Source organism: Bos taurus, chromosome 4, assembly GCF_002263795.3.
Source record: "Bos taurus isolate L1 Dominette 01449 registration number 42190680 breed Hereford chromosome 4, ARS-UCD2.0, whole genome shotgun sequence".
NCBI classification, from domain to species: Eukaryota; Metazoa; Chordata; class Mammalia; order Artiodactyla; family Bovidae; genus Bos; species Bos taurus.
In genome coordinates this window covers 50,764,069-50,789,747 of record NC_037331.1, presented here as the reverse complement: position 1 = coordinate 50,789,747, position 25,679 = coordinate 50,764,069, and the positions used below count along the sequence as shown (strand labels likewise).

Sequence of the window (25,679 nt, the reverse complement as noted above, 5' to 3'; positions counted from 1 at the left end):
ATATATTTGTAACACATCTTCTTTATTCATTCCTCTGTTGATGGATATTTAGGTTTTTTCCATTTCCTAGCTAATGTAAATAGTGCTACAGTGACATTGAGGTGCGTGCATCCTTTCAAATTATGGTTTTCTATACAGAAGAATGAAATTAGAACACTCCCTAACACCATACACAAAAATAAACTCAAAATGGATTAAAGACCTTAATGTAAGGCCATGTACTATAAATCAGAGAAAAACATAGGCAGATTATTCTTTGACATAAGTTGGAGCAAGATTTTTTTTGATCCACCCCCTAAAGTAATGAAAATAACAGCGAAAATGGACAAATGGAACCTAATTATTCTTAAAAGCTTTTGTATAGCAAGTTTAGTTCAGTTGCTCAGTCATATCTTACTCTTTACGACCCCATGGACTGCAGTGTGCCAAGCTTCCCTGTCTATCACCAACTCCTAGAACTTGCTCAAACTCATGTCCGTCGAGTTGGTGATGCCATCCAACAATCTGATCCTCTGTCGTCCCCTTCTCCTCCCTCCTTCAATCTTTCCCAGCATCAGCGTCTTTTCCAGTGAGTCATTTCTTCACATCAGGTGGCCAAAGTATTGGAGTTTCAGCATCAGTCCTTCCAGTGAACACCCAGGGCTGATCTCCTTTAGGATGGACTGGTTGGATCTCCTTGCAGTCCAAGGGACTCTCAAGAGTCTTCTCCAACACCACAGTTGAAAAGCATCAATCCTTTGGCGCTCAGCCTTCTTCACAGTCCAACTCTCACATCCATACATGATTATTGGAAAAACCATAGCTTTGACTAGACGGACCTTTGTTGGCAAAGTAATGTCTCTGCTTTTTAATATGCTGTCTAGGTTGGTCATAGCTTTTCTTCCAAGGAGCAAACATCTTTTAATTTCATGGCTGTAGTCACCATCTGTACTGATTTTGGAGCCCAAGAAAATAAAGTCTCTCACTTTTCCATTGTTTCCCCATCTATTGGCCATGTTGAGTTTTAAGCCAACACTCTCATCTTTTCCTTTCATCAAGAGGCTGTTTAGTTCTTCTTCACTTTCTGCCATTAGGGTGGTGTCATCTGCATATCTGAAGTTATTGATATTTCTCCTGGCAATCTTGATTCCAGCTTCTGCTTCAGCCAACCCAGCATTTCTTATGATGTACTCTGCATATAAGTTAAATAAGCAGGGTGAAAATATACAGCCTTGATGTGCTCTTTTCCCTATTTGGAACCAGTCTGTTATCCATATCCAGTTCTAACTGTTGCTTCTTGACCTGCATACAGATTTCTTAGGAGGCAGGTCAGGTGGTCTGGTATTCCCATTTCTCTCAGAATTTTCCACAGTTTATTGTGATCCACACAGTCAAAGGCTTTAGCATAGTCCATGAAGTAGAAGTAGGTATTTTTCTGGAATTCTCTTGCATTTTCTGTGATCCAGTGGATGTTGACAATTTGATCTCTGGGTCCTCTGTCTTTTCTAAATCCATCTTGAACATCTGGAAGTTCATGTTTCACATAGTGTTGAGCCTGGTTTGGAGAATTTTGAGCATTACTTTACTAGCGTGTGAGATGAGTGAAATTGTGCATTAGTTTGAAGATTTTTGGGCATTGCCTTTCTTTGGGATTGGAATGAAAACTCGCCTTTTCTAGTCCTGTGGCCATTGCTGTGTTTACACTTAGGAAAGCTTTCTTAGCTCTCCTTGCTATTCTTTGGAACTCTTCATTCATATGGGTATGTGTTTCCTTTTCTCATTTGTCTTTTGCTTCTCTTTTGTATAGCAAAGGAAACCATAAACAAAACCAAGAAGTCTACCTTCTGAGTGGGAGAAAATATTTGCAAATGAAGTGAGCAACAAGGTATTCATCTCCAAAATACACAAACAGCTCATGCAGCTCAATGTGAAAAAAACAACCTAATCAGAAAATTGATGGAAGATTTAAATAGATACTTTGCCAAAGAAGTTATACAGATTACCAAAAGGTGTTCAATATCACTAATTATCATAGAAATTGAAATCAAAACACAGTGAGGTATCACTTCACACCTGTCTGAATCTATAAATGTTGAAGAGGGTGTGGAGAGAAGGAAACTCTCCTAGACTGTTGGTGGGAATATAAATTGATATAGCCACTATGGAGAACAGTGTAGAGGTTCCTTAAAATCTAAAAATAGAGCTACCATATGATCCAGCAGTCCCACTCCTGGGCATATAATGGGACCATTTTAAGTGTTGTTATACTTGCAGAATATCTAATTGATTGCTACTTTACTAACTAAAGAAACTGTTACATAAACCAAATTTTAGTTCTAGATTTTGCATCTTGAAACTATCCTCCATTTCAGGTGAGGGAAATATTTTGTTGCTAACTCCATCTAAAGACTTAAAATTTTACCTATTTGACAGTCTTTCAAACAAGTGGTACTTTTTTCCTTCGCTTTTTTCATTTTTTCTGGTTGGAGTCTTCATCATGGTATGGATTGTAAAGCTTTTTTCCCCAGTAATTTGCTAAGGAATAATTATTTATGAGGCAAGCATTTCTATTATTTAATAAGAAATAACCTTGCACTATTTTGAAGTGTCTCTTATGGATCCCAGCTGGGCTGAATTTGCAGAAGTTACTCAAATACAGAGTCTAGAACTGATTGTTTGAGAAGGGGATGGTCATTCTCCCACATTTTATGCTTTGTAAATATGATTTTACATTCTCTCCAGATTCCTTATTCTGCAACCCTCTAAGTCTAGACAGGAGTGGTATATTGTTTTGACTATTTTCTTTTTCTTTACAATTGAAATGGAATACCATTGAGCCAAGTTTTATGAAAACTGAAATTTAAAACTTCATCTCTTTGTGGTTTAATTTCAAACAGACTGCTTTTTACACTGGTGAGAGTCCACCGTCACTGTCACCTACGTAAAAACCGACTACTTTCCCTTGCCTTGGCCCGTGGCTTTAGAAGATTTGATCATTTGATATATTAGACAAAGTTCTAAGAAGAAAAATACATAGAGTGAGCAAAAATTCTCTACATATTGTGCTAATTGGCTTGCAGTGGCACAGTGGAAATTTTGACTTAACTTTTACTCTACTTAGGAAAAATATATTCACATACTACTAAAATTAGCTCTCTCCTACATTCATGTTCATCAAGAATTAATTTTTTTCCTTTTCTTACAGAAAACAGGTATAAATGGGCATAAATGGAATGAATAGGTTTTAGATTGAATTTTTATCTAGTATCAGAGTGAGAATGTTTAAAGTTACACCTTGAAACTAAGTAAAATTAATGGTTTGCCTTCACTCTTCCTTTCCATTGAGAAAAGCATAATTAGTTACTCTTTTTTGCTTTACACATCTTGAATGCCATAGGCAGCTGACGGTCACCAGGATGGATGCCAAAGGCACTGTGACTTTATGATAATAGCAACAGATAGGTTGATACACAGCAAGGACAGATTTGGTAAATTATTTTCTTTCGCTCTCCCTGGCATCCTTTCATCCATTTGCTTTTCCAGTGCTTACTTGCCCACTAAAGTAAATTCAAACAAGTCCTAATAGAGTGACAGAGTTTTAGAGCCCTCATTTCTGTAGGTAGTTTCCTTGATCTGACAATAGTGATCAGAGATAGTGTAAAATGAGGAAGGAGCAATATGTTCAGGCATTCCATCTTCTCAGAATGTTTATGCAGTAAGCAGGCTGTGTGTATTTGCAAGACACTCCCTAGGTGCTTTGGGGGAATTAAAAATTATTTACATAAGACTGTAAATGTTTATCAAATGCACATTGTGTCCTAAGCATTGTGTTTAACATTGTGTTTAAAAACCTTTATTTTCTATAACATTAGGTCTTATTATAACTCCAAAGGTAGTTGTTATTACCCTTTTTCTGCATAGTGGAAGAAACAATGTTCAATTGAGTGAAATAGCGAGGATGTCAAACTCAGATCTCTCTGACCCTAAAGTTCTTTTTCACTCATTTCTCTTAAAAGAATGAGAAGCAAAAGCAGAAGAAAGAGGAGAGAAAGAGAGAGAGATCTGTCACAGAAGATGTCAGACTAAAAGGCAAAATGCTAGATCCAGCAAGAGCTGAAACAGATATACTGTGAAGCTAACAAAGCTGAGGCTTCAAAGGACTTCATTTGGCTGAGCCACTTTCAAAGCCAGTTGTTAACCATTTGGCTGGGAGTTGGGCTATTCAGGCAAGGTTTTCCAGAGGAACTGGCCTTTAGAATGAGACTTAAGACTTAAACTGTGATTTGAATGATCAAATGTGGGTGAAGAAGGGTGCTATAAGCAGAGGGAATAACACGAGGCACAAGGCATGTACAGAAAACAATGACTGGTTCAGTCGTTCAGTAACTGGAGGATGCATAAAGGATGTAACCGAAGCCAAGATTTGTGCAAATGATGCAGATTATGGATCTTGAGAGCCAAAGCAATGAAGGGAGTTGATAACTCAGAAAACCCTAATTGATTTTCTATCTCAGGGTCTTTGAGAGCAGTGGTTCACAAAGTGTGGTTCCTGCACCAGCATCACCTGTATCACTTGAGTACTTGTGAGAAATGCATGTTCTTGAGCCCTACTGGCCAAGGAGTGGGGACAGTGGTCTGAGTCATTAGGTGTAGACGAGTGCGAGTAGAAGCCTAATTGCAAAGGCTTAGGGAATGGGTGAGTCCTGAAATGAGGGGTCATGTAAACAACAATGTCGGTGGTGGGAAAGAGAAAGCAAGAACACTTGTCTAAGAGGATGGATACATAGATGGAATTATCTTGGTACTGTAGAGTACTTGGGTTTGTTTGGTTTTGGTTTTGTTTGTTTTTGTTTTTGAGACAAGAGGAAAGGAGATAAGTGGAATTAAAGAGAAGTGAAGTTAAAGAGAACCATTGAGCAAACAGCTGAAAAACTGAAGGTGTTTTTATTAGGCTGTCTTAATCTTTCAAGCAAAGAAGGCAATGGCAACCCACTCCAGTATTCTTGCCTGGAAAATCCCATGGGTGGAGAAGCCTGGTAGGCTGCAGTCCATGGAGTCTCTAGGAGTTGGACATGACTGAGTGACTTCATTTTCACTTTTCACTTTCATGCATTGGATAAAGAAATGGCAACCCAGTCCAGTGTTCTTGCCTGGAGAATCCCAGGGACAGGGGAGCCTGGTGGGCTGCCGTCTATGGGGTCGCACAGAGTCGGACACGACTGAAGTGACTTAGCAGCAGCAGCAGTCTTTTCAGTCAACTTCCAAAGTCATGGAAGTTCAGTAGTGTCGGTCCTCTGTCTTTGTTCTTCTCCTTCAATAATATGTTGACTGTTCTTTTGCACTTCCATATAAACTTTAGAATCTGTTTTCCATATTCATAAAATAACTTGCTTGGATTTTGATTAGGATTGCATTGAATCTATAGATCAAGTTGGAAAGAACCAACATCTTGGTTCATATTGAGTTTCCTATCCATGAATGTGGAACATCTTTCCATTTCTCTAAGTCTTATTTGATTAAATTAATCAGTTTTGTATTTTTATCATCTTCATCTTGTATATATTTTCTTAAATTTATACCTGAGTATTTCATTTTGGGGAGTGTTAATGTAAATTGTATTTTGTTCTCAAATTCCACTTCTTCATTGCTGGTATGTAGGAAAGCAGTTGACTTATGTATATAAACCTGTATCCTGCAACCTTGCTATAATCACTTAGTAGTTCTAGGAGTTTATAGTGTTGTTCTTTTGTACTTTCTATATAGATGGTAAGTTCATCTGCAAACAAGAACAGTTTTATTTTTTTAATTCTCAATCAGTATGCCTTTTATTTCCTTTTCTTGTCTTGTTGCATTAGCTAAGACTACAGGAGATGTAGAAATGTGGGTTCTATCCCTGGATTGGGAAGATTCCCTGGAGGAGGGCATGGAACCCACTCCAGTATTCTTGCTTGGAGAATCCCCATGGACAGAAGAGCCTGGGGGGCTACAGTCCATAGGGTCGCATATAGTTGAACACAGCTGAAGTGGTTTAGCACACACACACACACTAGTAGGATGTTGAAAGTAATAAGAGGAGAATTCTTGCCTTTAGTTGATCTTAGTAGGAAAGCTAAGTTTTTCATCATTAAGTAATAACTGTAGGATTTCTGTAGATGTTCTTTATCAAGTTGATGACCTTCCCCCTCTATTCCTACTTTGCTAAGAGTTTTTTTAAATCAGAAATTGGTGGTGGATTTTATCTTGTGTTTTTTCTGCATCTGTTAATATGGTAATATGATTTTTCATGCCTGTTGATATATGATAGATTTTATTCATTGATTTTTCAAATGTTGAACCAACCTTTCATATCTAGGATAAATCCCACTTGCTCATAGTATATAATTCTCTGTATATATTGCTGGATTTGACTTGTTAATATTTTTAAGCACTTCACAACTAAGTTTAGGAGAAATATTGATTTCTAATGTCTTTAGTTTTGGTATTATGGCAATTCGGCCTTCACTGGTGGCTCAGATGGTAAAGAGTCTGCCTGCAATGCAGGAGACCTGGGTTCAATCCTTGGGTCAGGAAGATACCCTGGAGAAGGAAATGGCAACTCACTCCAGTATTCTTGCCTGGGAAATCCCACAGAGGGAGGAGCCTGGAAGACTATAGTCCATGGAATGGCAAAGAGTCAGACACAACTGAGCAGCTTCACTTTTTACTCTCATAGAATGACTTAGGATGTATCACTTTTGCTTCCATCTTCTGAATGAGATTGTAGAGAACTGGTAGAATTACTGCTTCAACTATCTTGTAGAATTTACCATGAATCTATCTAGAATTTGTCCTTTCTGATTTGGAAGATTATTAATTAGCAGTTCAATCTCTTTTTAAAAATATGTGCCTATTCAGATTGTTTGTTATGAGTTTTGGCAGATTTTGTATGTTTCGAGGAATTTGTTCATTTCACCTGTTATGAAACTACTGGGCATGGAGATGTTCATAGTATTTCCTTATTACTCTCTTAATAATACATGCTCAGATGTAATGATTTTTCCTCTTTCATTTCTTTAAAAATATTTTTAATTGTAATATAGTTGACATACAATATTATGTAAGGTTTAGGTGTACTACATAGTGATTTGACATCTGTATACATTATGAAATGTTCACCACAAGAAGTCTAGAAACCATCCATCCCTATACAAAGTTATAACAATATTAACTGTATTCCTTATGCTAAATAATGTAACTGTTCTTTCATTTTCAATAGTAGTTTATGTCATCGCTCTCATTTTCTTAGTTGGCCTGGCTAGAAACATAAAATTTACTGTCTTTTCAAAGAACCAGTTTTTATATTTTATTGATTTTCCCTACTGATTTTGTTTTCAATCCAATTGGTTGATTCTGCTTTAATTTTTATTTATTTATTTGTTGTCTGCCTATTTTGAATTAAATTTGCTCTTCTTTTTCTGATTTCCTATGATAGAAGCTTAAACTATTGATTTTAGATATTCTTCTCTATATTACATATTATATTCTTTTCTATACTAGATATTTGTATGATACTATAAATATTTACTATTGCATTAGTATATTTGGGCTCCCCAGGTGGCACTAGTGGATGCCACCTGTGGCAAAGAACCCACCTGTGGATGCAGGAGATGCAAGATATGTGGGTTTGATCCCTGGGTTGGGAAGATCCTGGGAAGGAGGGCATGGCAACCCATTCCAGTGTTCTAACCGGGATAATCCCATGGACAGAGTGGCAGGCTACAGTCTGTGGGGTTGCAAAGAGTCTGACACAACTGAAGTGACTTAGCACACACCCCCTTAGCTATATTAGGTATTTCTTCTTTTCTATAGCATTTAATGTTATAAATTTCCCTCTGCACTGCTTTTTCTACATACCACACAATCTGATAAATTTCATTTTGATTTTCATCTGTTCAAAATATATTTAAGTTTCTCTTGAGATTTCTTTTTTAAACCATGTGCTGTTTAATGCCCAAATGTTTTGGGATTTTCCAACTGTCATTCTGTTCTTGATTTCTGGTTTAATTCCACTGTGGTCTGAGAACATACATTATATGAGATGCATTCTCTTAAATTCTTTATATTGTGTTTTATGGCCCATAATGTGATTTATCTTGGTGAATGTAAAATTCTAATAATTTTTTCACTTCTGTGTCTGTCCATTTTTGATAGTATATTGAAGTCTTCAAGTATAACAGTGGATTCATCTATTTCTCTTTGCAGTTCTGTCAGTTTTTGCCTCATGTATTTTGACATGCTGCTGTTAGATATATACATATTAAACATTATTATTATATCTTTCTGGACTATTATTGTCCCATTTATCATTATATGGTACTCCTTTACTATTCATTTTCTGGTACTCTTCATTTATGTAGATCTGTTGATAGCATTGTGCTCAAAATAATAATGGCAACACTGTATTCAATTATGTATGTTTATGTTTCTCTATAAGTAAAATAAATGGCAGCAACAATACAAGGGACAAGAGGGAGGAAGTGGAAATACAGCTGACCCTTGAACAACACACATTTGAACTTACACCCAGATCATGTTCAATAGTAAACACTACAGTGCTACAACTTTCACGTGTGGTTGAATCAGATGATGTAGAATCATAGATACAAAGGGACTATGGATAAATAGAGCGAATATTTATTGACTGCACAGAGGGTGGGTACCCCTTATACCCACCCTGTTGAAGGGGCAACTTTATTTTGTTATGATAACATACTTCTATTACCTGTGAAGTACTCCAGTACTGTTTGTTAAAACGTGATTTGGACTAGTTGAAAATGAGAAAGTCTTTACTTCTCACTAATTTCACAAGGTACAGAATTCTAAGTTGGTGGCTTTTTTCTCTCAACACTTTAAATATTTCACTCCATTCTTTTTTGGCTTGAATGTTTTCTGAAGAATAGTTGGATTTAGTTCTTTTTTTTGTTACTTTATAAGTAAGGTGTTTTTTTCCTCTTGCTTCTTTCAAGATTTTTTTCTTTATCTCTGGTTTTCTGTCATCTGAATATCATAGAGGAAAACAACAGAATGGGAAAGACTAGGGATCTCTTCAAGAAAATCAGATACCAAAGGAACATTTCTTGCAAAGATGAGCTCAATAAAGGACAGAAATGGTATGGACCTAACAGAAGCAGAAGATATTAAGAAGAGATGGCAAGAATACACAGAAGAACTGTACAAAAAAGATCTTCACAACCCAGATAATCACAATGGTGTGATCACTGACCTAGAGCCAGACATCCTGGAATGTGAAGTCAAGTGGGCCTTAGAAAGCATCACTACAAACAAAGCTAGTGGAGGTGATGGAATTCCAGTTGAGCTATTCCAAATCCTGAAAGATGATGCTGTGAAAGTGCTGCACTCAGTATGCCAGCAAATTTGGAAAACTCAGCAGTGGCCACAGGACTGGAAAAGGTCAGTTTTCATTCCAATCCCAAAGAAAGGCAATGCCAAAGAATGCTCAAACTACCACACAATTGCACTCATCTCACACGCTAGTAAAGTAATGCTCAAAATTCTCTAAGCCAGGCTTCAGCAATATGTGAACCATGAACTTCCTGATGTTCAAGCTGGTTTTAGAAAAGGCAGAGGAACCAGAGATCAAATAGCCAACATCTGCTGGATCATGGAAAAAGCAAGAGAGTTCCAGAAAAGCATCTATTTCTGCTTTATTGACTATGCCAAAGCCTTTGACTGTGTGGATCACAATCAACTGTGGAAAATTCTTCAAGAGATGGGAATACCAGACCACCTGATCTGCCTCTTGAGAAATTTGTATTCAGGTCAGGAAGCAACAGTTAGAACTGGACATGGAACCATAGACTGGTTCCAAATAGGAAAAGGAGTTCGTCAAGGCTGTATATTGTCACCCTGTTTATTTAACTTCTATGCAGAGTACATCATGAGAAACGTTGGACTGGAAGAAACACAAACTGGAATCAAGATTGCCGGGAGAAATGTCAATAACCTCAGATATGCAGATGACACCACCCTTATGGCAGAAAGTGAAGAGGAACTCAAAAGCCTCTTGATGAAAGTGAAAGTGGAGAGTGAAAAAGTTGGCTTAAAGCTCAACATTCAGAAAACGAAGATCATGGCATCTGGTCCCACCACTTCATGGGAAATAGATGGGGAAACAGTGTCATACTTTATTTTTCTGGGCTCCAAAATCACTACAGATGTTGACTGCAGCCATGAAATTAAAAGATGCTTACTCCTTGGAAGGAAAGTTATGACCCACCTAGACAGCATATTCAAAAGCAGAGACATTACTTTGCCAACAAAGGTTCGTCTAGTCAAGGCTATGGTTTTTCCTGTGGTCATGTATGGATGTGAGAGTTGGACTGTGAAGAAGGCTGAGCGCTGAAGAATTGATGCTTTTGAACTGTGGTGTTGGAGAAGACTCTTGAGAGTCCCTTGGACTGCAAGGAGATCCAACCAGTCCATTCTGAAGGAGATCAGCCCTGGGATTTCTTTGGAAGGAATGATGCTAAAGCTGAAACTCCAGTACTTTGGCCACCTCATGCAAAGAGTTGACTCCTTGGAAAAGACTCTGATGCTGCTAGGAATTGGGGGCAAGAGGAGAAGGGGACGACAGAGGATGAGATGGCTGGATGGCGTCACTGACTCGATGGACGTGAGTCTGAGTGAACTCCGGGAGTTGGTGATGGACAGGGAGGCCTGGCGTGCTGCGATTCATGGGGTCACAAAGAGTTGGACACGACTGAGCGACTGATCTGATATTTGGTTTTTGGCATTTATTCTGCTTGATGTTCTATGAGCTTCCTGGACCTGTGATTTAGTCTTTGTCATTAATTTGGAGAAGTTCTCAGTCATTATTGTCTCAAATATTTTTGTTCCTTTCTGTCTTTCTTTTCTTTCTGGTATTTCCATTATTGGCGCATGATACCTTTTGTAATTGTCCCATAGTTTTTGGATATTTTGAATTTTTCCTTTCAGGCTTTTTTCTCTTTGTTTTTGGTTTGGAGGTTTCTGTTCTCATATCCTCAAGCTTACAGATTTTTTCCCTTAGCCATGTTCTGTCTCCTGTACCCACCATAAGCATTCTTCTTTTCTGTTACCATGGTGTTGTTGTATTTTCTCTCTTGCATTTCTTTTTGAATTTTATTAGCATTTCCTCCTCTCTGTTTACAATACCTGTTCCTGCATGTTTTCTACTTTTTTCCTTAGTGCTTTTAACATATTGTTCATTGTTGTTTTAAATTCCCAGACTGATAATTGTCACATTTCCGGCATATCTGACTGGCTTTGGTGCTTGCTCAGTGTCTTCACGCTGTGTTTTGTGCCTTTTAGTATATGTTGTAATTTTTTGTTGACAAATGGCATTATATTCTAGATAAAAGAAACTCAAATAATTAGGCCTTCACTCGTGTCGGGTTTGGGGTAAAGGGAAGTGTTCTATTGCTCTACAATTATGTCTCGGTCCTTTACTGAGACTGTGCCCTTGGGCTGCACAAGTGCTTCTCAGATTTTTCTCCCCTTTTAGATGCAGTAGTACACTTGTGTGGGCTGGTGCTGAATATTTTCCTTTCTTTGATCGGTTAGGTTCTTAAAAAAAAAAAAAAAAAAAAAAACCAGTAGGTTCAGTTCTGGTAAAATAGTTTCTCTTGAAGGAAGCTTTGTTAAGAAAAACAGGATGTTCTGGAATATTATAAAATTGTTGTTCTCACCTTTTCCTGAGGATATCAGAAAATATTTCTGTGTACTTCATTGTGAGATTAACTGTTGGTAGGGGGCTCTTGGAGGTAATACTTATAAAAGTGTGTGCGTCTTCCCTATGAATGGCTCCCTGGGAGTTTTTTACTCTCAGACTTTACCACACTGAGCCTCCAGCGGTTTGTTTAGATTTCCCTAGGGCTTCCCAGGTGGCACTAGTGGTAAAGAACCTCCCTGCCTGGGAGGGAAGTTCGGGAGGGTGGGGACATGGGTTCACCTATGGCTGATTCTAGGGATTATATTCAATAGATTCAAGGGATTAGATCCTATAGACAAACTGCCTGAAGAACTATGGATGGAGGTTTGTGTCATTGTTCGGGAGGCAGTGATCAAGACCATCCCCAAGAAAAAGAAATGCAAAAAGGCAAAATGGTTGTCTGAAGAGGCCTTACAAATAGCTGAGAAAAGAAAAGAAGCAAAAGACAAAGGAGAAAAGGAAAGATACATGCATTTGAATGCAGAGTTCCAAAGAATAGCAAGGAGAAATAAGAAAACCTCCCTCAGTGATCAATGGAAGGAAATAGAGGAAAACAATAGAATGGGAAAGACTAGGGATCTCTTCAAGAAAAATAGATACCAAGGAAACATTTCCTGCAAAGATGGGCACAATGAAGGACAAAAATGGTATGGACCTAACAGAAGCAGACGATATTAAGAAGAGGTGACAGGAATACACAGAACTGTACAAAAAAGATCTTCGTGACCCAGATCATCACGATAGTGTGATCACTGACCTAGAGCCAGACATCCTGGAATGTGAAGTCAAGTGGGCCTTAGAAAGCATCACTACAAACAAAGCTAGTGGAGGTGATGGAATTCCAGTTGAGCTATTTCAAATCCTGAAAGATGATGCTGTGAAAGTGCTGCACTCAATATGCCAGCAAATTTGGAAAGCTCAGCAGTGGCCACAGGACTGGAAAAGGTCAGTTTTCATTCCAATCCTAATGAAAGGCAATGCCAAAGAATGTTCAGACTATGCACAATTGCGGTTATCTCACACACTAGCAAAGTATTGCTCAAAATTCTCCAAACTAGGCTTCAAAAGTACGCGAACCGTGAACTTCCAGATGTTCAAACTGGATTTAGAAAGGCAGAGGAAACAGAGATCTAATCGCCAACATCCGTTGGATCATCAAAAAAAGCAAGACAGTTCCAGAAAAACATCTACTTCTGCTTTATTGACTGCACCAAAGCCTTTGATTGTGTGGATCACCACAAACTGTGGAAAATTCTTTAAGAGATGGGAATACCTTACCTTCTTATCTGCCTCCTGAGAAATCTGTATGCATATCAAGAAGCAACAGTTAGAACTGGACATGGAACAGCAGACTGGTTCCAAATCAGGAAAATAGTACTTCAAGGCTGTATATTGTCACCCTGCTTATTTAACTTCTATGCAGAGTACATCATGAGAAATGCTGGGCTGGATGAAGCAGAAGCTGGAATCAAGATTGCCGGGAGAAATATCAACAACCTCAGATATGCAGATGACACCACCTTTATAGCAGAAAGCAAAGAAGAACTAAAAAGCGTCTTGATGAAAGTGAAAGAGGAGAGTGAAAAATTGGCTTCAAACTCAACAGTCAGAAAACTAAGATCATGGCATCCGGTCCTGTTGCTGCTGCTGCTGCTAAGTTGCTTCAGTCGTGTCTGACTCTGTGCAACCCCACAGACGGCAGCCCACCAGGCTCCGCCGTCCCTGGGATTCTCCAGGCAAGAACACTGGAGTGGGTTGCCATTTCCTTCTCCAATATCCAGTCCTGTTACTTCATAGCAAATAGATGGGGAAATAATGGAAATAGTGAGAGACTTTATTTTGGGGGGCTCCAAAATCATGCAGATGATGACTGCAGCCATGAAATTAAAAGACGCTTGCTCCTTGGAAAAAAAGCTGTGACCAACATATGTAGCATATTAAAAAGCAAAGACATTACTTTGCCAACAAAGGTCCATCTAGTCAAAGCTATGGTTTTTCCAGTAGTCATGTATGGATGTGAGAGTTGGACTATAAAGAAAGGTGAGCACCAAAGAATTGTTGCTTTTGAACTGTGGTGTTGGAGAAGACTCTTGAGAGTCCCTTGGACTGCAAAGAGATCCAACCAGTCCATCCTAAAGGAAATCAGTCCTGAATATCCATTGGAAGGACTGAATTTGAAACTGAAACTCCAATACTCTGGCCACCTGATGTGAAGAACCGACTCATTGGAAAAGACCCTAATGCTGGGAAAGATTGAAGGTGAGAGGAGAAGAAGGTGATGACAGAAGATGAGATGGTTGGATGGCACCACCAACGCGATAAACATGAGTTTGAGCAGGCTCCGGGAGTTGGTGATGGACAGTAAGCCTGGTGTGCTGCAGTCCATGAGGTCACAAAGAGTCAGACATGACTTAAGTGACTGAACTGAACTTTACTGAATCCCATCATGAAGGCTCCACTCTTGTGACCAAATCACCTCCCAGCCACCCTACCTCTACTGGTGTCACATTGAGGGGTTAGGATTTCAATATATGAGTGTAGGAGAGATACAAATATTCAGCCCATTACATGGCAAAAAGACAAAATAATATTTTGTGCAGAAAAATTGTTCAATCTTCTTATTAAAGCACTTTGTCCATAGAAATTACTTTAGTGTTGAGAAATCCTTTTACTCTTTAGGCTCTTAATTTAGGCTTTTACTTTACAGAATCTGTACTTTAAATTTTATTTTCAGTGCATGAGTAATGTAGCAAGTATTTCACAAGTTTAACTTAAAAAGAGTAACTTTAAAAAAGAAAACTTATTTTTCTTTTCAGTCTCAAATAGTTTTTTCTTAAAAGCTTTTGATTTTTGCCTAAATTTTTAACGTCACTTTCCCCTAACTAGTATCTCTCTTTTCTTTTTCCTTTTCTTTTTCATCTCAAAGTATAGGCTAGGATTTTAATTTGGAGGTAGGTCATTCGTGATAAACCTAGATTTATCAAAATGCCTCAGATGACATATTGTATATATTACAGTACTGGGTAGTCCTCTGATTAAATATATTTAATCAGACTTCAAGACCTAATCTGGGTGAGCTTATCTGCTTTCTCCATTTGTAGTCTCTCTAAAATACTGAGATGCTAGAAACAATTCAAATAATATCAAGGGCTCAGATCATAGCAGCATAAGCACCTAATATCTATTTGATTTTTTTAAACACATATGACATTCTGACTTGATAAAAACTGATGTGAAGTATTGGAATCATTCAGTTACTTATACCGGTTATGTGAAGAGTAGAGTCTCAAGAACTTATTACATTATAAATTATGTTTTATTAATAATAAACAGATCAATCAACATATAAAATTACAGTTATTGTAACTTTAGGGATCTAAATTTCATTTGATTTGACATTTGATTTATAGAGACCACAGGAAGATAAATGATAATTATAACAGTTTTCAATCTATTACAGTATTAAAATTGTGAATAAGACTCTCTGAGAAGAATGTACTGAAACTGTTCTATTCATGGTACAATGAAATTACAACTAGCACCAAATTCAACACTGTTTAACTCTCCACATAACATTGCGATTTATCTTGATCCAAAATTATCAAAGAGGAGGTACATTGAAGTTACTAGAAAACATTGACTTAGAATTAGCATCTGTCTTAAAGGCTTATTTGCGGGAAGTAGTCTGGCCTTCTTAAAACAAATCCCGGAAAAGAATTATTATGTGCCAAGTATATACACAACAGAAGACTTTGTTAGGTATGAATCAATTAGACATGTTGTTGAAAGCCATGTCTGACTTAATGCAATATAAGGAAACCAGCAATATAAGGAAACCAGAGAGATAGCTAAAACTTTATAGAAGTAAAGATTTACAAATTGCCTTAATCCAGTTTTATCCTAGTATAAAACCTTGGTTTTCTAAACATTTAAATATTTGCTTCTTAAGGAAAAAGAATGTAGTCATGTACCCTAATCATTAGAATCCTGGCTAATGATTTAAGAATCTGAAGCTCAAGGAACTTATCATCAAAAGTTCTTGATATGACTTTAGAGCAGGTCACTTCCTGCTCATGAATTTCCCTTACCTTCTTTTTGTTCATGCCTCCCTGTACAAGGCATACTCAGATTGCTTCTACAAAGCTTTACTGTTGTGTTTGGAAAATCATCAAGTATGGTGAATGTGTTTGTACAAAATGGGCTGATTCAGAAATAGAAGTGTGCATATAAAATTCAACAAAATTTTTAAATTGAGTTAACCAAAATTGACTATATCTATTTGTTTAGATTTACTATAATAAGTTTATTCATATTCTACTAAATAAGTTTATTCATTCTGCCCTTCCCTCTTTTTTCCTCCTTCCTTTCTTTCGTCTTCCTCCTTCCCTCCCTTCTTTCATTTCTTCCATTTATCTGCCACCTACTCACCCCCCAATTTGTCCATCCATCCATCCTTTCATCTGACTGTCTCTCAGTCAGTCCAAATAAGTTTTTTATTTAGCACTTATGTGAACCAACCACTATGCCAGGTGCTGAGAACTCAATAGAAAACAAGATGGATTACCCTGCCCTGTTGAACTTATATTCTTGGGGTGAACACAAGCAATAATCAAGAAAAGAATAAATAAAATAATTACCAATTGTGATCCATAGTATGAAGAACCTCAACAGGGTGTTCATGTGTAACATATTGTTTATCTGATTTCTGTTGTCTCAGAAAATAGGCATGTGTGCAAGTCCCATTATAGGGCTCTTATAATGGACAGAAAGGCAGATGCATCACAATTGTTTATTGGCTTACCCCAAAGTCCTAGTTTACTTCCTAGGCCTTTCTGATTGGTATTTAATATGTTAAAGTTCCTAATTGGTATTCAGTATGTTATTACTATTGTTGATTTGTGTATGCTGTCAAGCATTTATTGTAGTCCCTAATTAGTTCTGATTTAGAAACTGTTACTAGTCTGTAATGAGATAAATACAGAAACTGAGAGTAAGAATTCAGAAAATCATGTTTGATTTTATACTTAGCTATGGATTGGAAAGTCAAACACCAAACAAAATGAAAGTGTTTACCCCAAATAGTGTAAAAAGCCTGATTCTACAAGACTGTTCAGCTCTCTTGTAAAAAGGCCAAATGAGAAAAAAGAAATAGCAATAATGCAAGGGGAAAGAAAGAACTGTTCAGTGCCACTAAATGCTGAGCAGTTTATTCAGGGCTTCATTAATGGCCTCGCTCCGAGCATCTTCCTCCAAGTGCTGGTCTGAGCTGGCGTCAGAGAGCCGGCTCCGTGTGGGCCACCCGAAGCACTCGCTGTCACCTTGCAGTGCACGGCCTTCTCAATTCCGTGCTGTGTTCGTAGAGTCTTTAAGTCACAGGAACAGGTTATTTTTTCTCTTTCCCTTAATATCCCTTTTGCTTCCTAAAATTCTGTTCTTGCCAATCAGAATGGATGGAAGAAGTTGATTTGACAATGTCCAGGTACTTACCCACTGAGAAGTGGCAAGGCCCAACCTGTCTTTTGAGATAATGTGTAGCTCACTGAATTTATTCCGTCTTGTCAGGCCTGAACTTGGCATTCACCTATTTTATTATGGACAGTATATGAATGTTAGAACTCCTGTGGATTTATTCATCTTCAAGCTTGTATTCACATTTGACTAGGGACGGGGGAGCCTCACGGGCTGCCATCTATGGGGTCGCACAGAGTTGGACACGACTGAAGCGACTTAGCAGCAGCAGCAGATCAAGCTGTAGGTCTCTGCTTCTGGCTTGATCCCATTCTCAAAAATTATGTGCTTTAAGACACCCTTTGTTTTCTTCGATGTGAAATGGACCTTATTTTAACCTTTTTGCCATTAGTAAAAATCAGAGATAAATGAACTCGGCATCAGGGATCCAGTCCCTTATGGCCAGTTTCTATATTGTCTTCCAGAGTTGCTGTGTTCCAAATCAGTTTTAATCAGAATTGGAAGTATGTACAAAGTTTTGAATGAATAAGTGAGACTTCTTGGGTGATGATTAAAAAAAAAATGTTTTCCATGGGTTTTTAAAATTCATGTATAATATCAGATTGCATTTATGGTATTGTATCTATGTGTCACAGGAGTAATTCCATCACTCTAATATTCTAGGTGGGCCTCTTGGGAAGAACTGGATCAGGGAAGAGCACTTTGTTACTGGCTTTTTTGAGACTGCTGAATACCAAAGGAGAAATCCAAATAGATGGTGTGTCTTGGGATTCAATTACTTTGCAACAATGGAGGAAGGCCTTTGGAGTCATACCACAGGTAAGCAATACAGAAAGACTTAACTAGTAAAAAACTAAGTACATTTTCCCATTATTTGACACTTGAACTCAATAAATTCACATTTCCCTGCAAAACATATTCCCTTTGTATTGCTGTCTTTATTTTCTGTTATGCAGTCTTTTTATAGGGAGTAAAAGTATTTCTAGAAGTTTGGAATTCTCTGACATACAGTTGTTAAAATATTAATAACTTTGATAGCTTTTTCAGAAGATATAAGCCAGAGTAGGAACATGGGGCTTTTGTACTTAGCAACTTTTTTTATTCCTGCCTCAATGGTCTCCAAGTTAGCAATCACAGCAGATTGAGAAATGTTTTGCAAGTGAAGTATGCTGCTGAAATAACAAACTCGGAAGCATTATATAGTGGAATTGAAAATAGAAAGTGTAATGATTGTTTTTTGTTCTTTGAATAGAATGAACCATGTCGGATTAATCTGTAGCTTTTTTTCAAAAATGTCACTCTTTGATTTGGGTTACAAAGGATCTTCAGCCTCACTGGTTTAGTATCATTCTATCTGTGTTATTATGCAAAAGGGCTTTCTAATTATGTAAGAAATAGCAATAGTTCCATTTTTCAATGACCTTAATGGAAACCAAGAAATGTCTTTACTGGGACCAAGTCTGAAAGGCATGAACTGTATGTCTACTAGTATTTGTTCTCATCTCTATGGATATAGTCTCTGTTTTATGATCTCTTTGTACTAATGGGCACTAAGTCCATTCCACTACCATGGTTCTAACAATTCTCTGCTTTAAACACAAAATTAAAATGCCAGGAGCATCTCTGGGTAGATGGACTACAAATCTAACCAGAGAAAATGGCTTGTATTTCCTGATAGATTACCTCTGTGGAACATTTTCCCCTTTCATCTAATGAGGCACTAAATATTGTGACTGCTAGACAGATGCTTTTAATTCATTTGTCTAGACTTTGTCATGGTGCCAGAAGCTTCATCCTGGTTGAACTTTTGAAAAACAGTATTGTTTCTTCAGGAAAAAAAGAGGGATTGTTAGTGGGTGTGAAGATGAAGAAACCCTGGGAATACAAGTATCCCGTGGTGACAGCATTAGGCAAGATAACAATGTTGAAGAGCTGGGGATAGAATCTGGTTGTCTAAGAAGCACTGCCATTCAATTGACTCTCTGTTTTCTGATCCAATTTTAAACGACAATAGTGAAGCTTTTGTTCTTTGTTGTTGTTCTTGTTTATACAGATCTGCTTGTTAGAGTAACCAAAGCTCTAAGAAATAATTTCATTTCATTGGGAGTCCTTTGTTTATCTCACTTGTGATAGAGAGATTTTTGTTTTATTGTATGTTCTATTTAGGGCTTCTCAGGTGGTACAGTAGGAAAGAATCCGGGTGCCAATGCAGGGGTCGAAAGTGATGCAAGTTCCATCCCTAGGCTGGGAGGATCCCCTAGAGAAGGAAATAACAACCCACTCCAGTTTTATTGCCTGGGAAATCCCATGGACAGAAGAGCCTGGCAGGCCCCTGTTCACGGGATTGCAAAGAGTTGTGCATGACTGAGTTACTGAGCACGCACATGTTCTATTTAGGAACCCAAATATGTAAAGTATGGAGGAAAACTAAGAAGGCTAGAGTTATGAAAATTTTTTGTCTTGACTTTCTGTCAACGTGAATCTTCCAAACTTCTTTTCCCCTCTTCCATGGCATCAAGTTTTATTATAAACTAAACAAGAAATACTTTAAGCTATGCCTTTATAAATGTGTGATCATGCTAATAATAAATGTTTCTCAATATACATGTTTACAACCCTGGTTTCTGGGACAGTCTTTCAGTATCACAAGGATGTCTGTAGGACAGAAAGTATTATTTCTTCTATAGTGACATCTTGAGAATGATAAATGAATGCCCAAGAGAGAAAGAGGGCAAACTCCTCAGACCTTTTTAACATCCAAATCAAGAGATGCTTTTATTTTCCCAACTTTCCTTTAAAAGTTCAAATTAAGCAATTTTTTTTTCTTTCCTAGAGTTTGATCTTTAAAAAGCAGCAGGAAGAAATTAAAAATCCAGGAAGTATTTTTCTTTGCTTTTCCATCTTTTTTCCCCCCTTCTGTCTTCTTGACCTTGCAAGGCCATAGTTCCCCAAGACCTCTGACACTTGAGATATCAGAGATCTCTACGTCAGTTAGTCATTTGTATCCAGATACATGAAACAGGAAACTTTGAACAGGAAACTTTCCTCTCCCTCAAAGTGATCCTGAGATATCAGCTGTGGAATCACAAGATGTCTTTAGTTTTGGCAAGTTCTTACTCTGTGTGTGTGTGTGTGCGCGCGTGTGTGTGTGTTCTTTCTTCCTGTAGCTAGAAATCTTAGAAAAGGTACCAGTGTAGAAAACAGTACATTGTGTACATTTGAGGTGGCGCCTTTTTGAATTTGTTCTACTTTACCTCTAAGCTCTGAGAGCATGAAGAGGAGACAATGAGGCCTATTGTCAGATCCCATTGACTTAGCCAGTTGAATACCAAGACTTAAAATTGTTCATTCACCTTGAACCTTGTTAATCACTTAATTCAAGAAAAGCAGAAAAATAAGTTAATTTTTAGAGCTTCAGATACAAATTTGAAAGGCTGCAAACTATTATTAGGGGATGACTCGGCCTACTCCTGCAGTGAGACTCTTTGATCTGAAAATAATCTATACCGACACAGCGTAGTATCTTTTGCTATGAGGGCTATCAGATAGGGTCAAATCATGTATCTGTAGAGCTGAACAATGATATTGTATGTGCAGCACTTCTCATTCAATTTCACAGTAATTAACAATTTAATACTTAGTCATTAAACTACTTCCACATGCTTTAAATGATAATAAGTACCATGGGTTCTGTACTTACAGTATAAGATATTGAGGTCTCAGTCCAGCCCATGAACTTTCAGTGAGAACTCATTGCTTAAGTCAGGGATCAGAGGAAGAAGCCAAAATGATAAATAGAGGTAATTAAGTGTAGTGGTGAACAATGAGAGAATCATTCACATGCTGAGAGAGAATCCAGCTCCAAGCTCTGTCATGGCTGCTTCCATCACAAACTGTATCCTTCCATCTTTTGCTCCCACCTCTGTGCTTTTCTCATCTTCTTAAATTTTCTGTTGCACACAAAGTAAATGTTTTACAGCACCATTCCAGCTCTGTGCTTTGTCAAGTCAAAAACCTTCTAGGACACCCCTTTCTTCATGAATAATGTCCAGATTTTTCCATTTGCGGTTTAGGTCCCTGATAATCTGGTTTCAACAAGCTTTCTAGTCAGGTCCACCACTCTTCACACCCGGCACTTTTAAGTTTCAGTCAAGCAGGACTTGTGCCATGGGAGATACCTCAGTTTTCTCGCTCATTCCTCTGTCCCTGCATTTCCTCTGTCTGAGGTGATCTTTCTTCAGCTGAGTCACTTTGGCATCTCAGAGGTTAACTCTGCCAGGTAGCCTTTTCTAGCTCCTTCCCTTCTCCCTTTAAGCCTGACTCTAACCCCAACTCTCCACTCCCGCATCCCAGTCCCAAGTGGGATCGAGAACTTTGTTTATAAATCTCTCCTGGCACTTCTCTATGTCTTATATTGGAATTATTTATGTATTTATTTAATTTCCACCCAGTATTGTAAACACTTTGTAGACATTCTAGTTAAGGAAGCAGATTTAAACATGAAGTCATAAGCAATCAGAAGATTAGCAAGAAGGCTGTAGTAGAAATGCAAAATAAAGCATAGATTTTTTTTTTCCTCTTACTGTTTTTTCTATCTCTTATATAGCACATACAATAGCTTGCATGGTAGGACTCATTACCCACATTTTTTGGCTGAGTCATGAAATGCTTGCTGTCATTTCCAACAGGTTGTGGTTCTGCCTGGATCTGTATTTTACTAGTATTATAATCTTTGGCAAGTTATTTAATTTCTCCGAGCCTCAATTTCCTTGTCTGTAAAATGGGTATAATGGTAGTAACTACTTTATTGGGGGTTTATGAGGATTAAATGAGTAAAGGAACTTCAACTTCAAATAAGTTGAAGTACTTAAACTACTTCCTGGCATGTGTTAAGTACAATACAATACACTCTGTTTTTCTAGTTGTTACTTTTATTTATAGTTCCTTGAGAATAGGGATTCATGTCTCTTTCATTTATGTATTGGAAAGGAAATGAATGAATAAGTATTGACAGTTTCACAGAGAACATGATGATGAAAGTGGGCCTTAAAGGGTCATAAAATGTCTTGGTTTTAGAAACGTGTGTGGCAGGGAGTTGTGGAGAGGATATTCCAGGACCCCAGAGAGGCATATTATAAGCCACTACAGAGATGACAACTAGAATAAGAGTTGGGGGACAATGGGGAGAGAAGACCATCTGTTAGGAAGCATTAGGAGAAAGAGGGAGACTTGATTCGTACTAAAGTGGTCTAGTGAGGAGTGGGTTGAGTCTTCTTGAGCTGGGAGGTAGGTGGTAAAGGGCAGCAGAAGAGTATGCCATGCTAGCAGCTAGTGGACAGTGGATTTCAGTAGGCAGGACAGGGAGCAGGGAGATGGGCTCAGAAACCCCCTAGCTGTGATGTGTAAGAGCCTGAACTAAAGTGAATAGGACGTAGAGCGTTGGGCGTGGAGTGCCGAATTTAAGGGAGAAAAGGAAAATAACTAGTCTGGGTATTAATACAACATAATTGTACTGTTTCTGAGCCTAAAAATTGGAAATTTATGGTAATTTGGTCAGATCTGGAAATCATGTTTTGATGTTATTTCTGAAAGTGTATATTAAAACACTGTAGTGTAAAATGTTGTGAAAAATGACTTTACAGAAACATAATTTGAACATAAGTTGTCATATGTATACAAATAAATGATTTATAATCAAAATTATAGTTATTTTTATCAACCTTAAACACTTTTGACCAATATAATTCACCTACTTTTTGTTACTCGATGTTCCTAAAAGCAAAGCAGCATTTATTTTTAGACATTCTGTAATGCCACCGTAGGATCTTGATTTGTTCATATTGGATGGATTTTAATTGTACAAATTTAACTTATAATGGAGTTTTGCAGACATTGCCAAAAGGTGAGCTCACAGACACTGTGATGCTTATAAGAATCTGGATCACATTTTAATGAAGCTATATATGGTCTTTGTACATATGTGTATATATACACATATATATATGTATGAAGGTATGTATATATGTAGGCTTCACAGTTTCGTACTAGTGGTAAAGAACCTGCCTGTCAGTTTAGGAGATATAAGAATCTCGGGTTTGATCCCTAAGTCAGGAAGATTCCCTGGAGGAGGGCATGTCAACCCACTCCAGTATTCTTGCCTGGAGAATCCCTTGCATAGAGGAGTCTGGTGAGCTGTAGTCCATAGGGTCACATAGAGTCAGACATGGCTGAAGTGACTTCATGTACTATACATATACATATTTCCCTTCTGAGCCAAAACAAAACAATACTATATTCTTAAAGATAAGTCATTCCTCCCACTTATTTAATTTATCATACATTTAGTAACCACAGAAGCCAAATCCTTTTTTGTTTTTCATCTGACATCCAAGACTAAAGCATGATACCTGTTGCTGTGATGCGTGACCAGCTCCGAGCATTCCACCCAGGCTTGCCATCTCCAGTTGAGTGGTTGAGGAGTGAGCTTCAGGGAAGAGATAAGCCAGGTGGTGACCGATGGTGTTCTCTTTGTTCTTCCTTGAGTCCCAAGTATTGCTCTTTGTAGTGTACATCAGTTCAGTTCAGTTCACTCGCTCAGTCGTGTCTGACTCTTAGCGACCCCATGAATCGCAGCACTCCAGGCCTCCCTGTCCATCGCCAACTCCCAGAGTTCACTCAAACTCACGTGCATCAAGTCGGTGATGCCATCCAGCCATCTCATCCTGTCGTCCCCTTTTCCTCCTGCCTCCAATCCCTCCCAGCATCAGGGTCTTTTCCAATGAGTCAGCTCTTCGCATAAGGTGGCCAAAGTGTACATACAGGACATTAAATAAACATCAAATATTTGTACATTCTGATTTTCCTACTGCTGAACACTTTCTTGAAAGAGAGGTAGCAGATCATTGTGATTTATAGTTTCAATTTTTTTTTTTTTTTTGCTGCACAGACAGACTGTGCCACCTTGGTCAAACCATATAACTTCTCAGGACTCTGGCTGTTTCATTCATACACTAGGGAAAGGACATAAGTGACCTCCAAGGACATCTCACCTTTAGAGAAGAGTTTGTTGGAACACAAATTTCAGTAGTATAGAAAACAATAAGATACCCACTGGCACCCCTCAGAAACAAGTGAGTGCCAGATACTATTTATAAGACTAGAGTGGCATGTTTGATTAACTGTATGAAATTGAATTCTGACTGAACTACTCTAACTTTTCTTTAAAGTTAAAATGAAAGTATTGATACTATTTTAGTGCTAGACTATGAATTTTAAACAAAAGACCTATAAAATTTGTCATGTCACATCATGTTTAGTCGCTTTAGTCATGTCTGACTCTTTGCGATCCTATGGACAGTAGCCCGTCAGGCTCATCTGTCCATGGGTTTCTCCAGGCAAGAATCCTGGAGTGGGTTGCCATGCCCTCCTCCTCCTCCAGGGATCGAATCCAGGTCTCCCTCATTGCATGCAAGTTCTTTACCATCTGAGTCACTAGGGAAGCATGGTATCAATTCCACTACATCTAAAATTTTTGGATGTCTGAAATTGAAAAGTTAAAGTGTTAGTCACTCAGTTGTGTTTGACTCTTTGCGATCCCATAGACAGTAGCCCGCCAGTCTCTTCTGTCCATGGAATTCTCCAGGCAAGAATACTGGAGTGGGTAGCCTTTCCCTTCTCCAGGGGTTCTTCCTGACCCAGGGATCAAACCCAGGCCTTCTGCATTGCAAGCAGATTCTTTACCAACTGAGCCACCAAGGCTTAGTCTAGTTTCAACAAATAACTTTCTTCCTTCATAGTTTTGAATATGTATCTATTTTGCATAAAAGTAATTAATATATAACATGTTGCCATATGTTTGATAAATATTACATGTAAATTATCAGGCTACTGTGAAAAAGGTGTACCTTTTCTCAAGCTGTTACAAAGAAACATGAAAGCTTTAATGGGCTGTTATTATTATTCATTTAAAGACACTGGGTTTTGTTAGCTATTTTTCCATAAGGAAGAAAAATAATACTTGCTGAACTCTATTGATATTTTCATAATTTTACTTCTGATGTTCCCATCAGCCCATTTATTTCTTCAGACAATATTTACTGAGCATACACCATGTAAAGCCTGTTTGCTAATGACAGGTTACACAGCAGCCATGGTCTAGGAGAAGAGTCAGATGTTAAAAACAAAATGCTCATAATACATATTTAATTTTATTAATAATATTCACTGTAAGCTGTGAAAGTAAAGTATAGATATTATGATATCCTATATTGAGGGACCTTATTTGGTTTTAAGAATCAAGAGAGATTCTCTGAGAAAGTGACATTGAACTTGAGACCTGAAAAATACAGTTGGCCATAGGAAGAAGACAGGAGATGAGATTCCCATGCAGGAAGGATAGAACGTGTGAAGTGAACTGAGGAATTGAAAGAAAGCCAGGTGGCTGGAGTGAAAAAGGGAGTGGAGTGGACAAGGCACTGGATGA

General features: G+C 37.9%; 1 protein-coding gene across 1 annotated transcript in view; it reads left to right on the top strand.

Annotated features, from left to right (window-relative positions):
- CFTR (CF transmembrane conductance regulator) overlaps window positions 1–25,679 on the top strand; it is a gene marked incomplete at its 5' end in the record, with an annotated part of 213,804 nt that overhangs the window by 167,845 nt on the left and 20,280 nt on the right. Inside the window, 1 exon segment of the mRNA NM_174018.2 lies at window positions 17,861–18,016. Coding sequence (NP_776443.1) covers window positions 17,861–18,016 — 156 coding nt within the window.